This window comes from Archocentrus centrarchus, chromosome 7, assembly GCF_007364275.1.
Source record: "Archocentrus centrarchus isolate MPI-CPG fArcCen1 chromosome 7, fArcCen1, whole genome shotgun sequence".
Taxonomy (NCBI): domain Eukaryota; kingdom Metazoa; phylum Chordata; class Actinopteri; order Cichliformes; family Cichlidae; genus Archocentrus; species Archocentrus centrarchus.
Genome location: NC_044352.1, coordinates 25477054 through 25493877, shown reverse-complemented (window position 1 = coordinate 25493877; position 16824 = coordinate 25477054). Strand labels below are relative to the sequence as shown.

Genomic DNA, 16824 nt, shown 5'->3' with positions numbered 1-16824 from the left:
ACACCCCGAGTACACCGCCTCAAAGATAACCTCAGAGCTGAACAGACACCTCTCTCACAACTGTCTCCCTAAAGACTATACGGCGTGAGCTCCATAAAGCTGGGATCTTTTGAGGAGCAGCCAGTCAGAAACCTGACACAGAGTGTGATTCACAGACTCCTGGAGAAGGGAGCACAGGGCTTGTAGAGTGTGGCACACAAAAGCCTGTGAGAGACAGTACAGTATCTGAGCCCCAGGGTATTATGCAAAATACAACATAGGAGGAGCTGAACCCCAAATCTGTGAAGAACGGTTTGAAGAAAACATGGGACTTGAGTCCCACACAGGGGGAAAGGTCACTACTCCCAAAGGTTTAATGATTGGAGTAAAGAACCTGAATCTCAGAGCAGTTAAAAGGAATAAAATCATCTGGTACATTTGAGCCTTTTTATTATATCCCGATTGGTTATGTTGAGGAATTTCACAGAATCCCATCACAGGTGATTGTCCTCAGTGTTATTCTGCATGAATGCATCCTCAGTTTACAAGCAAACATGGAATTTCATTCTTGAAAATATTTAACACTATAACATCATGTTCTCCAAAGCTAAACATTCAGTTTAATTTACAGTATCATCTAAAAATCGGTTTGCTCCTAATTTGTAGACCAATACTTGGCAGTTAACACAGTGCGTCTGCTGGTTTACGCCATATGTGTTTGTGTGACACTGTAAAGCATGGCATTTTTTTAATTTGCATGTATCACGAAAACCTCTAGTTAAAAACAAACATGCAACAACAATCCCAGAAAATAAACACATGTGCACCCACTGCCTCTTAGTGTATAACATTTATTATTGCAGTATTAAATTTAGGGAAGTGCTGTTTGAGCTTGTGTTACTTTGCTCAAGAGCAGTTACTCATCTTACTGTCTCCCACCCTAGAGGGTGAACTCTAAATTAATGTTTTTCTGTAATCAGTGCAGGGTGGGATAGCTGTACCTGCTTTTTGATTGCACACATTTCCAAATAACTGTGAATACAAAGCAAGTTAGGTTCTTTACTATGAGCAACTGTCAGCATAATACAATCATTTAAACTGCGTAAAACAGCCTCTGCAAAACACCAAAGTCTGTGAACACCTCTTTCTGATCCAAATCTGGATATTAAACTTCAGTAGAAGCTGCGTTTATTTTCAAGGATGATCTAACAGACTAAGTGAAAATTGGAGCAATACGTTTAATAATTAATATTTAAATATGATTTCGTGCGTTGAAAATGACAAGACTAAAGCGGCTGCAATGATTTAGTTAGTTTCTGTGCGTGCCCCTCACGTAGTGACGCGATAACAGACCCGGAAGTGCAACGCAGACCCCAAACACACCTGTGGCAGCGATGCAGACGGTTCACGTGTCCAGCCGTGAGTGGTTTGACCTGTGCTTTCATCCGCGTTCTCAGCCTCAGTGCGAATGTGTTTTCAGTACTTATGCTTTTATACAGAGAAAACGTTAAAACGTGTAGGGCAACATTTAGCCAGGTTAGCGCCTGTTTGTTAGCTTTCCTGACGGAATCTGTGTAGCACTGATTTTTTTTTGTTATTGTTGTAAGGTGACGAGCATCAGCGCCGGCGGTGCGATAAAACTCACTGATTTACCCCCCCAAGACAACACATGACTAAGATTTCCTTTAGCTGTCACTAACAGTTGAATTAAATTTAGCTGATTAGATGTTAACCTGCTTGTTCGGACTTCTGAAGGGGGTGGAGGTGAACTGGTGTAGAAAACAGTTGGCTTGATTTTCAGAGGCCTCCTGGGTTAATCCTGGGTTTTCTGTCCTGCCGACGTAGTTCACTTCTCACAGGGTACATCACCGCGGTAACATGCTGCAGACACAACCTGATCCAGAGCAGGTTATGTCTGAGTTTAGAGATGAACAGGTATGAAATCACCGCCCACTGACCAATCAGTTCCCTGGAAAATGGCGTCATCATTCCTGGAAGATCCCTCAGACCTATGTGTGGATGCAGGAGGGTCTGAAGTTTTTCAGTGGGGTCTAATGTCTTTGGTTTCCTGATGAGCAGTAATAAATATAGATTTTTAAACACAACATTATTCCTATATTTTTTTTTCTCCTGTTAGCTTCAAAATATTTTACAACAATTTCTCTGAGCATTAATGTTTGACTCTATTTGTATTTACAGACTTCATATCAAATTTGCACATTTTTTAGTTTTAGTTTTTATATTTATTATTTCCTTGCTCTCAGTCCCTGAAAGACCACCTGGGCTGCAGCTGAAAGAATAAATGCTAAAAACTTTTTTTTTTTTTTTTGAATGTATGTTTTTGGCTCTTCAGCCCTTATTTGATAGGACAGTGGAGAGAGGACAGGAAAGCTCAGGGAAAGGCACCCAGTAAATCCCCTTATGATGATGGGGATGATGGGGAACGTGAATCCAGCTGACAGAAAAATACCCTGGGTATGCCAAATTTGCTTCGTAGTACAGAGCCCAGGCTTGTATGCATCCCTTTACTTTAAGAAGTGGCACTATATAAAAGTTTACACTTGGTTTTGTTTTGTGTAACGGTTTTGCAAAGTGGTGAGACAAGCAGTGAGACATGTTAAAGTCATAATACTGTTCAAGTAGCCTAATAGTATAAGTGTTAGCATCAAAATATGCTTAAAGTACTTAAAGTAAAAGTTCTCATTATGCAGAAAAGCCCTGTTCAGATTAGTATGCCTTATGTTACCGGATTATAATGATTGATTCTTTAATGCATAAATCACTTTAATATTGCTGCTTGAGATAACTTTAAATACATACACACTGCTGGGGGTTGTAAGTATCATAAAACAACAATAATGTGTTTTTATTTTTATAGCCTAAAACCTCCAATAATGAGTAACTAAATCTTTAAACATACATATCTGCATCCAAACTATAAATGTATAGAGGTAGAAAAACTTAAAGTACAAGTGTATTAAAAGCATTTGAGGAAATGTACTTAAGTTGTGTTCCACCACTGGTCCAATTCATGCCTTCATCCAATGTAGTTGGGCATCATTGTATTAAGAGTACCCCAATCTGTCACTGGTGGTAGGACATCAGAGAAAGACGGACGTGTTGTTGTTTCATGGTGTTTGAGATTTTAACTTCTGGTATTGTTTTCTTTCATGTTTTGCACTCAGGTCACGGAGCATGACCAGCCGTCTCCTGCTGCAATAGACAGTACTGTGCAAAAGCCTTTAGCCAACCCTTGTTTCTCTCTGTTTCGTTTCCCAAGGAGCCAGGCTTTCTGAAGGTTTCTCAGAATTTTTATTTGGACATTGGACATGAACCAGTGTTGTGTCTACACAGACCGCATATTGAAGAGCCAATTTTAAATTGTATATTCAGGCACTTTGTTACTAGCAGCCTTTGTTCCCATTTCTTTAGTTCATCTTTAGTTGAATCTACAAAAAAATGCCAAAGATAACACGGTTCGACAGGCATAAAATAGTACTTTTGCACCAACAAGGTGACCCCCAGAGAACAATTAGCCGAAAACTTGGCATATCTCGGCATGGCGTGCAGTGCGTCCTTAAAAAATTTAAGCAAACGGGACAAGTGGAGGACAAAAGAAGAAGTGGAAGGCCTAAAAAACTATCAACAGCAGATGAACAGTACCTGAAAGTCATGTCCTTAAGAAATAGGAAAAAATCCAGCAAAGACCTGACACAGGACCTGAGAGATGCATCCGGCCCTTCAGTTGATCCAGCTACTGTTCGCCGAAGCCTCATCAGAAATGGTCTCAAACCAATCATTAAGAAGGGAAATGGGGAGGAAGGGCTGATGTACAGTATACTTAGCACGGGAGTGGATAAAAATAGAGAAATGGCACACGAAGAAACAGTCAACACCTCGCTGTCCCGCATGAGCGAGTTAACAGACTTTGAAAAAGGCCACATAGTCGGTGCTCGGATTGCCGGTCTGTCTGTCAGCGAAACTGCCAAGTTATGTAACGTTTCAAGCCAAACGGTGGAGAAAGTAATAAATGCGTATAATGAACACGGATTTAGTCCGTCAGCACTGATGAATAAAAAACACAAGCCACAGAAAGATGCTGGTGCTAATGAAGGAACAGCCAATGTAAGAGCATTTCCTGAGGTTGAAGTGCAAAATCCTGATGAAGACATGGAATCACATGAATCCAAGACCCAGGATGATGAGTAACTTGGTCTGATGTACTGCAGTACTTTGATCATTCTGTTGCTTTAAGACCATATCTGTTTCCATAAAGCCACATGGTGCCTTTATTTAATTCACAATTTTCGTCTAATTTATTCATATTTTAAGGTTTTGATAGGCTTTATTTTTTATTTAATTGAGAAGAACTTTAGGAATTCCACAGAATCCCTTCATAGGCCCTCATTCCTCTTCCAAGCTTGGTGTCAGCAAACATGGAACTCTGTGTAGACAGAAATATTCAGAATAGTAGTTGAATTTGAAAATATTTAACACTGTACTGTTATATTGCTCCTTAATTATATATCAGTGCCTGAATGTGTCTGTTGGTTTACACCATATGTTTGCATTTTGTATTGTTTGTATATTGTAAAACATGGCCTTTTGGATTTTGCATGTATCGTGAAAAGCTCGTATTAAAAATGAAAATGCAACAAGAATCCCAGAAGACAGACGCTTGTGCCTCTAAATGCTTCCATAAAATCATCTGTTTACTTTCTGAATTACTAAGTTCTTCTCTTAAGAGCTCAGAATATCCATCCATACAGTTTCCTGACTGCTTATTCAGTTCATGGTCATCTAACTGGAAAATGTGTAATGTTTTATTACTGTAACATGAAATCTTTTAGGGAAGTGCTGTTGGGGCTTATGTTTTCATGTTATTACCTCGACAACAGGTAAAGGGTGACCTCTAGATGATAACTTGAGTGAGCTCAGACACTGCCTTCTCTTTGAAATAAATTGACTTCTCTGTTAATAACAATATAAAAATGTCACTGTATGGGCCTATCTTGCTTCATCCCCAGAGGCCCTGTATTGAGCCAGGAAAACATTGATACTTGACAGAGTATATGAAAATATTGTATAAACAATCACAAATGAGTCAGGAGTTTTAGCTGTTCTTTGATTGTGCACATTCTCAAGCAACTGTGAACACAAAGGAGGTTAGATAATTATTGGAAATAACTAATGCAATAATTTAGGCTAAATTAGCCTGCACAGACCAAAGTCTGATGAAAACCTTTAACAATATTGTGATCAAAGACTGTATATTAATCTGCCATGGAATCTGCATGTATTTTCAGGGATGCTCAACAGAGTCTGTTAGTTTAAATTAATCGTCATATTGAAAATAGGTGTAAAACATTTAGTTAGAGGAGGTCACCTACTAACTGGAACGTTGGCGGTTCAATCCCTGTGTGTGTGTGTGTGTGTGTGTGTGTGTGTGTGTGTGTGTGTGTGTGTGTGTGTGTGTGTGTGTGTGTTAGATATAAAGCATTTAAGCATATCAAGTGCTTGTATGAATGTGTGTGTGAATGAGGCATGTTGTATAAAGCACTTTGAGTGCTCAATGTAAAGTAGAAATGCCATGTTGCCCATAAGTACGGTGGCCCAGAGGATAAGAACCAGTCTATTTACCGTTTAAAGTATACCATTATATTTAAGTGGAATTTCATGTAGTGAAAGTCACAATCGTAATAATACACAATAGTAATAATAATACACAGTAATGCAGAAACTCGCTTGTCGTTTCATGACAACTGCGCATGCGCTTCACATAACGCAACAACAGACCCGGAAGTACAACGCCAACCGTAAACACAGCTGTGACAGCGTTGCTGTTGCTTTTTGGAAGATGGTGTACGTGTCCAACGGTGAGTGGTTTTTCGTGTTTTTCAACGATTTCGTCGGATTTTTTAATCATCTATATATTATATACATTTTAGAGTATAACCTCAGCAGACGTGTGACGGTAGAAAAGCGTTATGCTACGTTTAGCCATGTAGCATACTGGATAGCCTGATTGAATCTGCGTAGCAGGAACAAGTGCTGAGCTGATTTAAAACTTGGCCGCGTTTCCAAAATGCTAAATATGACTGTGATTTCCTTTGGGCTTCAGACTTAAAGTGGAACCATATTTATTTTCACCTTTGAAGGGTTTGAAATGCCCCGATTAGCTTCTAGCCCGTGTATTCTGAAGTCCGGCTAAAAGAGAAAAGTCGGGTTAACTGCTAGCTGGTCCATTGATGCAAATTCAACGGCATCACAGATCCCAGCTGACTGACCCTTCTCTGTGTTTCTCCATCAGGCCAGGTCCTGGATAGCAGGACTCAGTCACCATGGCGCCTGTCCTTGCTGGTTGATCTTTTCTGGGGAGCAGTGGAGTTTATCAGCCTCTTGTAAGTCAAAGGAGCACTGAATAAAGTAAACGAAATGTCCGCCTTAATTAACAGAATGGATGTGTGATCTCTTGAAAAATGCAGGATTCACATCACCTATATTCAAGGTTAATTAAGAAATGTGTATTTATGTTAATTTGTGCTTTCACGTGTTTTTCTATCTTGAAAAACTCATCTGCCTTCCTAAAGAGTGCGTTACTGTTTCTCTAATATTGTTAACCCGTTGCTGGCAAAACTGGAAATGGTGGAATAGTAAACTTACAAGATCTCTGAGGCATTACTTGGAGCCTCCAACATGATTTATTATGCTTTGGGCACAGGGAAAGCTGTGATTATAAACCCTGTTCTTCTTTGTCCTTTACCAGTTTTAAGACCATGTTTCACCCTGACCTGTCAAAGAATGAAAGTGCAGCCTCGTCACGCTTCAGCGACGGCAGAGGGTAAGTCCCTGAAGCACAACTATTTGTGTCTCACACACTGAGCACGTGTTCTACATGGTGATTGCAAATATATATTTTTTAAAAAGCAGTAAAAAAATATACCAGTAAAATGCAACACAGCTGTAAAAAGAACAAATGATGAATGCTGCAGCAAATCGTTAATCAGGTGATTTAACACAAAGAGTGGTACAATAAATATTTTAATCTCAGTAAATAATTTTATTGCTGAATGCGCTCTCAGTGCTGCTGTTTGTGTCTGAGGTGATGGATCCACATTAGAGCTCTGAAAAGTTTTTTGAAATCACCAAATTAAGACACGCACAGTTTGTGCTTCATTCAGTGGTTTTAGTAAGGGTACAGCTTAACAAGCTGCACATGTCAAACATATTCCCCCAGCAGAGAATCTATATCACATGCTGTATACAAAAGAATCAGTGTAAACGTGGCATTTCCAGTTGATTTGAAACTGAAACTCAAAACATAACCTGCTTCCAACAGTTTAAGGAGTTAACAGTGCTGTTTAAGGGTTTGAGTGTGAAGATTAAATATAAAAACAGGATTCAAACATAGGCTTAGTTTACGTACAGATTTTGAGGTCTGCAAGTACAATGTAGGGGTCCTAAAACGGATCATATTGTAACACTTACAGAATAATTAAATTGTTTGATGCCAACAGAAAAAAGGAATAAAGTTGGACCTAAGAATATATATTTAATAAATATAGGTCAGAATATATTATTTATTACTGATGCTCATCAGAGAAACACAAAGACTTTAGGTGCTACTGAAAAAAACAGTTTTCTGGAGAATTGATTGGTCAGTAAGTTTACCCCCAGTAAGAGGTGAATCACCTACAGAAAACCCAGGGTTAACCCTGAAGTTACCTGGATGAGCCAGAATCCTGCTTTGTAGTATAGACCACAGATATATTTTATTTGGAGTTGGGTGTCATGTGTACCAGCAACAAATAAAATGTAAATATGCTGTCATTTTATTTTCTTTTAATCTAAAAATTGTTCACAATCCAGAGAAAGAGAACTGCAGAGTTGAACAAAGCTGTTCCCGGCTTCAGCATTTGAATTAATCTTATGTTTAAACCACTTATTCCTCTCATTTGTCTCTTCTATTGGTTTCGCAGTCCTCCAGGGCCCCCTGGTGGCAGAAGGCGGATGGGAAGAATAAACCATGGTGGAGGTCCCAGTCCTCCACCAATGGGTGGCGGAGGATGAGGAAGGTGAGAATTTTTGACTTCTTTTTTTTTTTCTGGATTAAACTCCCTGTAGGTTTTTTGTTTTCATATAATTTAATTTCAGTATCACCTCACATGTACAGTGAAATACATGGAGTAGCATGATTTTGGGGATGTTCAGAATTATCAACCTACAACCAGTCAACTTTTTTGAGAACTAGCCAAAAAAAAAAAAAACCACACACACAAAACCAGAAACACAGAAGCTCTTAATAAAACCCATATTTTTAAGCTGGTTGTAAATGCCCAACATGTTATGAATACATTGCCTGACCACTATCACCCACTCTTCTCTCTAGGTAAACGCCTACACATGCAGTGTAGGCGTGGGGCTTTGCACAGTGTCTTAGAAGCCAAGGAAAGATTCTAAAGTCACAGTGATGAAGCCCTTCCTAATCAGCTGCCGCTGCTACAAGCAGTTTCTTGACGCCCTTCTGGGAATTCCTACACATAGGGGCCAGAATGGCTGATACAGCAGCTATCCACATCACTTCTTCCCTTTTTCTGCTTCAGCTCTTCCAACTTGTAGTGACACCAGTCTCCTTCCTGGAAAACATCAGCTAGTATGTGTTTATTTTGTATCCTTCTGTTGAATAAAAAATATTACTGAGTTTGTCTCCTGCTATTATTCCCACACTTGGTAATGACACAGCTTGGTTCCTTAAAGAGTTGGGCAATACTGATAGCAGTGTCATGCATTTGGCTCTGCATTTCAGTACTGATCATGTTTGGATATTCAAGAATAGTGGATAATTTACTGTCTAAAAGTTATTTGGGTAATGGTACAATATGTTTTATTAAATTAAATTTGCATGCTTAAGATTTAATTATGAAAGAATCTTGTGCTTGAGTATGCTATAATAAAAGTATACTTAATGTTTCTATCAACTCCAGCTCTTTTGTATCCAAGTATGATGGTTTATTTATAGTTGCAGACATTCAGAGCTTTGCAGCACAGTTACAGCATGATATGACAGACTGTCAAACCTATTTAATACTGTTCAAAAGTAACAAATGTATCTGCATTGTTTTAGATGAGCAGCAAAAAGTACCACAAATAAAAACTTTCACACTGTACAGAGTTTATTTAAAGGAATTAAATATTTTTTCTGGAACAGTTGAAGTTCTCACTCTGCTTTATTTACTGTAGAAACATGGTCGAGAGTTTTGTCAGTTTCACCTGCGATTTCCTCTTTCTGCAGTTCGCTTCACATTGGATCATTGAGAGTCGCGGCTTCAAGTAAAAACACTTTGGTTTCACCAGACAAAGGCCGCTCTTTCACGGAGCATTCGGACACCAAAGCGCTGCCATTCCCTCTGGTGGATCCACATCTCCTGCATGGTGTCCAGACACGCCAGCACTGCTCCACCCTTCCATGAGATCAGCCGAGGATCCATGTCCTAGAGCACAACCCCGTCATAGACAATACATTAGATGATCAGTCTGCAGTATATAGTTACCTGCCTTTTCAAGATAAGATGCAGATCTGTGGCTTTTTCTGAGACTATAAAACACAGCTCAGGTTACCTTTGGCCGTGTGATAACTTCCACATTGTCTACCAGCCTTCTGAAGGAGGGTGGCATCTTGTTGATGATACGGTGAAGAAGAAACTCCTGAGCACCGTGAAACATGAGCCCCCCTCCCACAACCAGGATGGAGCTGTACATCTTTCGTTTAGTTTCATCTGATGCTGTCAATGAAGAGAGAACAGAGGCTCAAACAGGACATCCCAAGGAAGTTTTTCTTCTCATCCCTAAAGTATAGAGTGCTTTCTGAGTCCTTTGCATATTTAAAATTAAAATGCTTTGTTTTTATCATTACTCTGTCATTTCCTAACTTCGTGACTTACCACAGCAGTCAATGCTGTGCAGGACTGCCTTATCCAGTCCCAGTGCTTTGCTCTCAAACTGACTCATGATGGCTGTCTTCCTGGAGAGGTGAGCAGACATGGGCTCTTCCGCCTCTCCCGCTCCCATCAGGGACTCCCCGTGGGCCGGCCCAAGATCCATCTCCCCCTGCGTCCCTCCTCCTCCACCACCAACACTTCCACACCCCCTGGGTAGGTCTGACAGCTCCCCAGTGCCTCCCTGACTGCTCATCTCCCCATCCACAAAGCCACTTGGTCTGGAAATAGCTTTCCTGTCGGCAGCAGATTTGGAGGACTATTGGAGGAAATAATGAAAGAAGTAAACAGTTGAGAACCATTCCATTTAATTTATTTCAATGTATGAAATGTGTGCATTCCTGTGGGTGTTACCTGGTCCTGTTTGCTCTGTGTAGCCAGGAGGTAGTGTTCATCGTGAGGGTCCTCCGAGTCACCTTGGGAACGGAACTGAAGTGATGTCATCTTCTGACCTACAATGCCAAATGTGGTCGGGTAAAAGAGACCCATGGGTGCCTAAAAAGAGGACGCACAAAAAAGCCAGAAAAGTATTTCAGCGCCAGTTTGAAACAGCACAGTCCTTTATTATTGTTTGATATAATTACCTGTAATTTCTCATCCCCCAGTCGAACCTGGTACAGAAGAGCTGGGGCTTCTGGAAAACGTGTCTGAAATTCATGGTCTTGTAGCCCTGATATGTCCTGTTAAGAAAAAGCAGAAAAAATATTTTGTAATTAATGTGTTGCTGCAAGTGGCTCCATTGATTATTGAGAACTAGTTATTAGGCTAGGCTCAAAAATGCTAACATCATTTTAAAAGATAGTTGTCACAAATTATCTTAATGCACAGACACTAACAACCCCCGTCCCACCCTGACCAACACCCACTTGATCTAGATGGCAGAAGGTCTCCTTCAGATGCTGGAGGAGCTGACAGTCCAGTCTGTTAGAGAGCTGACAGTCCCTGTAGGGAAATCCCGCCCTCTGCAGGAGCCAGAAGAAAGTACGGGTCACGTCTGAGCCGCCATATGCCAAACACAATCTGCAGAGTCCCACAGAAAATACCATGTAATACATTTGCAAAATAATGCAATAAAAGCAAGATATGAAACTAACAATGAGGGTTTTTTTTAATTAAATATTCAAATTATGTCATTGCTCTGGGTTTATTGTGTGTGACAACCTGTTCAAATAAAGTTTTGTTTTGTTATTTGTTTTTAAAAAAGCATAAAAGTGGGTCTCAGCCCCACCTGGAGTTCCGATGTGACACTCCGTCCTCCACGCAGCAGATACTAGTCTTCTGGTCGCCTACATCCACAACACAAGCGCTACTTAACCCACTGCCAAAAGTAGCACACACCGACTCCTGGTGCACAATGATAGCTACACACAAAAAGAACAGGAAGTAAGTTGATGGAAAGGAAGAGTACTATTCAAATGAATGAGTGTGTCCAGACTTTTAACTGGTACTGTATATATATACACTGCTCAAAAAAAAAATAAAGGGCACACTTAAACAACACAATATAACTCCAAGTAAATCAAACTTCTGTAAACTCAAACTGTCCACTTAGGAAGCAACACTGACTGACAATCAATTTCACATGCTGTTGTGCAAATGGAATAGACAACAGGTGGAAATTATTGGCAATTAGCAAGACACACTCAATAAAGGAGTGGTTCTGCAGGTGGGGACCACAGACCACTTCTCAGTACCTATGCTTTCTGGCTGATGTTTTGGTCACTTTTGAATGTTGGTGGTGCTTTCACACTCGTAGTAGCATGAGACGGACTCTACAACCCACACAAGTGGCTCAGGTAGTGTAGCTCATCCAGGATGGGACATCAATGCGAGCTGTGGCAAGAAGGTTTGCTGTGTCTGTCAGCGTAGTGTCCAGAGGCTGGAGGTGCTACCAGGAGACAGGCCAGTACACCAGGAGACATGGAGGAGGCCGTAGGAGGGCAACAACCCAGCAGCCGGACCGCTACCTCCACCTTTGTGCAAGGAGGAACAGGAGGAGCACTGCCAGAGCCCTGCAAAATGACCTCCAGCAGGCCACAAATGTGCATGTGTCTGCACAAACGGTTAGAAACCGACTCCTTGAGGATGGTACGAGGCCCCGACGTCCACAGATGGGGGTTGTGCTCACAGCCCAACACCGTGCAGGATGCTTGGCATTTGCCAGAGAACACCAGGATTGGCAAATTCGCCACTGGCGTCCTGTGCTCTTCACAGATGAAAGCAGGTTCACACTGAGCACATGTGACAGACGTGACAGAGTCTGGAGACGCTGTGGAGGGCGATCTGCTGCCTGCAACATCCTTCAGCATGACCGATTTGGCAGTGGGTCAGTAATGGTGTGGAGTGGCATTTCTTTGTAGGGTCGCACAGCCCTCCATGTGCTTGCCAGAGGTAACATGACTGCCATTAGGTATTAGATCCTCAGACCCCTTGTGAGACCATATGCTGGTGCGGCTGGCCCTGGGTTCCTCCTAATGCAGGACAATACTAGACCTCATGTGGCTGGAGTGTGTCAGCAGTTCCTGCAAGATGAAGGCACTGAAGCTATGGACTGGCCCGCCCGTTCCCCAGACCTGAATCCGACTGAGCACATCTGGGACATCATGTCTCGCTCCATCCACCAACGTCACGTTGCACCACAGACTGTCCAGGAGTTGGCGGATGCTTTGGTCCAGGTCTGGGAGGAGATCTCTCAGGAGACCATCCACCACCTCATCAGGAGCATGTCCAGGCATTGTAGGGAGGTCATACAGGCACGAGGAGGCCACACACAATACTGAGCCTCATTTTGACTTGTTTTAAGGACATTACATCAAAGTTGGATCAGCCTGTAGTGTGTTTTTCCACTTTAATTTTGTGTGTGACTCCAAATCCAGGCCTCCATTGGTTAATAAATTTGATTTCCATTGATGATTTTTGTGTGATTTTGTTGTCAGCACATTCAACTTTGTACAGAACAAAGTATTCAATGAGAATATTTCATTCATTCAGATCTAGGATGTGTTATTTGAGTGTTCCCTTTTATTTTTTTGAGCAGTGTATATTTTGTATGTGGACTATTGTTATGTTTGCAGATATGCATTATGAGAGTAAGTTTAATACCTGAGAAGCCCATATTAAGCAGCAGCATGTTGACAACTTCTTTGATGTGCTGTCTGTTGTAGATATCAGGGACCAGCAGGATGCATCTGTAATACTAAATGAACAACAATAATTAATGTAGATCCATCATATGTTTTGTCTCTTGTTCAGTTTTGTATTACAAGAAGCCTTTCTACAGAAAATAAAACTGCCATGTAGAATTGAGAAGTTTTCTTCTACCTTTAAATCTTTGAGAGGGATCTCCAGATGCTTCTGAATGACATGACTCCAGATCATCTCAAGGTCAGCCAGGACAGCAGTCAGTGAGCCTCCAGGACCGGCGTGCACATTGAGCTGACCTCTGACTATAGGCCAGTGGATGTTATAACAGTCTGTTGGATTCACATAAAGAGCCTGCATGATAGCAGGGAGGGAAGGGGAGAATAAAAATGAATAAAACTAATAAAGACTTAAGGAATCGACATGGCCACACAGGTCATATTTCACAGGAGTTACAGGCTCGTTCAGGCACTGACCTCCTCTCCGATCAAATAAGGAGGATGGTGGGTTGTGTTTGTCCACTTCACTCTGGAGCTGCTGTCTAGCACTGCAGGCCGGATCTGGCAGTTATATGCTCTGGCCTAAACACACACACACAACAGAACCACTGCTATAAGAAAATACCTTTATGGATTGCAGTCATGCACTAATGAAAAGTTATTTTCTATATTATATATCAACCATCAAAGCTTTCTTAGTTATTAGAGCACCTTTAAGTCTTTATTTCTTTAATCTATAATCTAAAATAGAATCACACTGTTGCTCTCTGTGACTGATGCAGAACTATATACAAGCATCACCCCCCACCCCCACCCTCCATTTCTCACCTTTATAACATACCTGATCAGCAGACACAGGAGTCCTCCGCACTCCGTTTGACATCTTCTTGGACCATATAGCCTGATCAACCATTTTAAGACCATTCTGCCTCTGCTCATTGCTTTCTGGTTTCTGTCAGACAGGAAGACAAACTGATAAGAACAAACTGATAATGACACCAACATGAACTTGCGACGTAAGACACAAAGAGACTGCATTGTGGGTGAATCAGGTTTTCAGTAACATACATTCAGGCCCTCTCTCAGCAGCCATGCATCTTCACAGCGGGGCTGTCCACTCTGCTTGTGCCTGCGTGCAATCACGTGTGGGACTGTCACTGGAAGAGTGTCTGTTGCTCGACCAATGCGGAGTGTCTTCGAACCAGGGTGGATGACAACTACAAAATTGCTCTGTATTTGCTGTGAAATATAAAAACAAAATTACAGTTTCACCTGATAAAAGAGCACCACGGTACCTTACACAGTGGATGAACAAAGGTTACACAAACATATGTGGGCACCTTCCTCAACACGGAGGCACTGTCAAAATGTTCTACACACATTAATGCCAGCACAACACCTAAAATACTGCATCACTCAGACAGAGAGGAAGGCTGTCCAGAGAGTTGTAAAAACAGCTGAAAAATCTGGACTGAATTTCCATCCATGGACACAATTTACATGGAATGACGTGAAGGCACATCATCAAAAACACACGCACGCACTGCTGTTAGACAGGTACATAGTAATATATATTTATTCAAAGTAGGTAAAAAAAATTGTCATCCTCGTTGTACTTAAATACTTTACTTTTTGTTGTTGCAGTTCCTACTTATATCCTACTTGCTATTTCCTATTTATGCTGTTATTTCTGGCAAATAAAGGCTCTTGAATCTTGAATAATTTTTCTTTCCATCAAACAATCATTTTTGTTCCTAACACATTACCCAGTCCATATCAGTACAGATATCCAGCATGCCCTTTTCCCCATTGCGACCTGATGTTCAGAACAAACTCTATGTCAATGAAAAATAGAAATACTAGATTTCTGACATTACACACGGTTACCGTCTGGGTATACAACACTTCCCTTTCTGTCTCACCTCTTGAGGAGGCTCTGGGATCGCTGGAGGAGCGATGGGTCTTTTCACCCCACGCTGCTGCTCCTTCTCTTTCTCTCTCTCTCGTTCCTTTTCTTTCTCCTTCCCGTTATCCTGCTCTTTCTCCGCTTGGGTCATTGTTTCTTGTTCATTTAATCCACTAAATAGTCAAAAATGACGAAGCTGCAGCCTTCTGGTACCCGCGAATTGGCTCAAATAATATAACAAGCTAACACCGTCGCCTTCCCTTTCTGCATGAAAAGTTTACTTCCGTGTTTGGTCACGTGACGCAAAACTGTGGTTTCTATTTGTCCAAGACTTATCATCCGCGAGCCTCCTTTGTGTCTCTATGCGCGCGTTTGTGTGTGTGTGTGTGTGTGTGTGTGTGTGTGTGTGTGTGTGTGTGTGTGTGTGTGTGTGTGTGTGTGTGTGTGTGTGTGTGTGTATAGTAACAGTAACATTATAGGAACATATTTACATCCGTGTGAGTGTGTTTTCTGTCATTTGCAGGTGCTATATGATGAATGTAGAAGTTTTTAGACTACTATATACTTTTGCCCTCAGAACTGCATGATTCTTTGTGGTTAATGTCTGGTGACTGTGGAGTTCATTTGAATACAGTACCGTGAACCAATGTTCAAGAAACCAGTTGGAAGAAATTTTAGTTTTGTGACATGGTGTGTTATCCATCAGAAGATGTGTACACTGTGGTCACAAAGGGATAGATATGATTGGCAAACAGTGGCAGTTCTACAGTCTGTTGGGACCCTGGGCAAAAATTCACAGGGGCCCCTGTAGGGGACATTCTTCACCCTTATACTCTAAATAATCTGACACCAACAACAGCAGTCCTATAAAACGACAGTTACTAATATTACTCTAGAAATGACAGAGACTACAGTCATTTAGGTTACAACGCCCAAGACCAAATTGACTGGTTATGAAGTATTAATACTATAACTACTAGCTTACATTCTTTCAGCCTACTAACTACACCAGGGGTCGGCAACCTTTAACACTCAAAGAGCCATTTGAACCCACTGAGAGCCGCAGTCGGCAGTGGCTACCGCGAGTGACACATATATTGAGAAACAAAAATAAATAAATAAAATGATTTTATTTTAATATTTCAAGATCACAATAATGTTCCAATTTAGAACTACAACAAAAAAAATGAACTGACAAAAATAAAATGCATTTCATTTGGATACTTATATTTTACTTCCATAAGCTTCACAGAGCTGCAGCATAAGCCTGAAAGAGCCGACCCCTGGTCTAAAACTTGTGTTCAGGACAGAAAGACAGACTAAAAGAGCAAAATGAGCTTAGATTAGTCTTGGATACTGTCTTTTGCGAAACTTCACTATGATACTTTCTTGATAGTAGCAAAATAAACTTTTTTTTTTTTTTACATTTCATATTTAATGTCTCAACATATGCAGGTTTGAATGAAAAACTACATAATACATGAATGAAAACTACTACATAAGCCCTTCCTATAAACAACTTTCATGACTGTAGTTACTGACTGGGCTACATTATCCTCAGTAAGATGACATACAGTGATTTTCTGACTTACCTGATGAGAGTATCATCATCAACAATCAGCAGCCAATCAGCTTTCGGCTTTCAAGAAGGCAAACGTCTTCCACAGTGTCCTTTAGGGAAACAAAATGTAGAGAATACCGTGAAGATGAAACACGGGGTCCAACTTCTTGTCACAAAAGTTTGTGATTCATTATAATCTCCTCCATCTTCACCATCAATATCATCATAAATAGATAAGAGCAC

At 40.9% G+C, this 16824-nt stretch overlaps 2 protein-coding genes across 3 annotated transcripts; one reads left to right on the top strand and one right to left on the bottom strand.

The window, feature by feature from the left end:
- The first annotated feature begins 5754 nt into the window (after nucleotides 1-5754).
- selenok (selenoprotein K) lies at nucleotides 5755-8058 on the top strand. 2 transcript variants are annotated; one of them, XM_030733575.1, is made up of 4 exons: nucleotides 5755-5855; nucleotides 6290-6380; nucleotides 6746-6820; nucleotides 7959-8058. In XM_030733575.1, exons 1-4 carry the CDS (start codon nucleotides 5837-5839, stop codon nucleotides 8056-8058), a joined length of 285 nt encoding a protein of 94 aa, XP_030589435.1. In that variant the 5' UTR covers nucleotides 5755-5836. The 2 variants fall into 2 exon arrangements, with proteins under 2 accessions (XP_030589435.1, XP_030589436.1); XM_030733576.1 differs by having other exon boundaries at nucleotides 7959-8049.
- Nucleotides 8059-8979: 921 nt separating this feature from the next.
- On the bottom strand, nucleotides 8980-15295 carry actr8 (actin related protein 8). The gene is made up of 13 exons (XM_030733574.1): nucleotides 15037-15295; nucleotides 14183-14353; nucleotides 13956-14066; nucleotides 13592-13696; nucleotides 13296-13469; nucleotides 13077-13170; nucleotides 11203-11335; nucleotides 10841-10994; nucleotides 10559-10654; nucleotides 10329-10469; nucleotides 9921-10233; nucleotides 9598-9761; nucleotides 8980-9470 (listed from the first exon to the last, which is right to left on the bottom strand). Exons 1-13 carry the CDS (start codon nucleotides 15169-15171, stop codon nucleotides 9327-9329), a joined length of 1935 nt encoding a protein of 644 aa, XP_030589434.1. The 5' UTR covers nucleotides 15172-15295; the 3' UTR covers nucleotides 8980-9326.
- Nucleotides 15296-16824: the final 1529 nt, after the last annotated feature.

Coding starts and splice junctions, on each gene's coding strand:
- selenok (XM_030733576.1), top strand. Junction 6,381..6,745: donor GTGGAGTTTATCAGCCTCTT/GTAAGTCAAAGG, acceptor GTCCTTTACCAG/TTTTAAGACCATGTTTCACC. Junction 6,821..7,958: donor CGCTTCAGCGACGGCAGAGG/GTAAGTCCCTGA, acceptor TTGGTTTCGCAG/TCCTCCAGGGCCCCCTGGTG.
- actr8 (XM_030733574.1), bottom strand. CDS start 15,171: ATGACCCAAGCGGAGAAAGAGCAGGATAACGGGAAGGAGAAAGAAAAG. Junction 13,171..13,295: donor TCCCTCTCAAAGATTTAAAG/GTAGAAGAAAAC, acceptor TTGTTCATTTAG/TATTACAGATGCATCCTGCT. Junction 9,471..9,597: donor AAGTTATCACACGGCCAAAG/GTAACCTGAGCT, acceptor GTTGTGCTCTAG/GACATGGATCCTCGGCTGAT.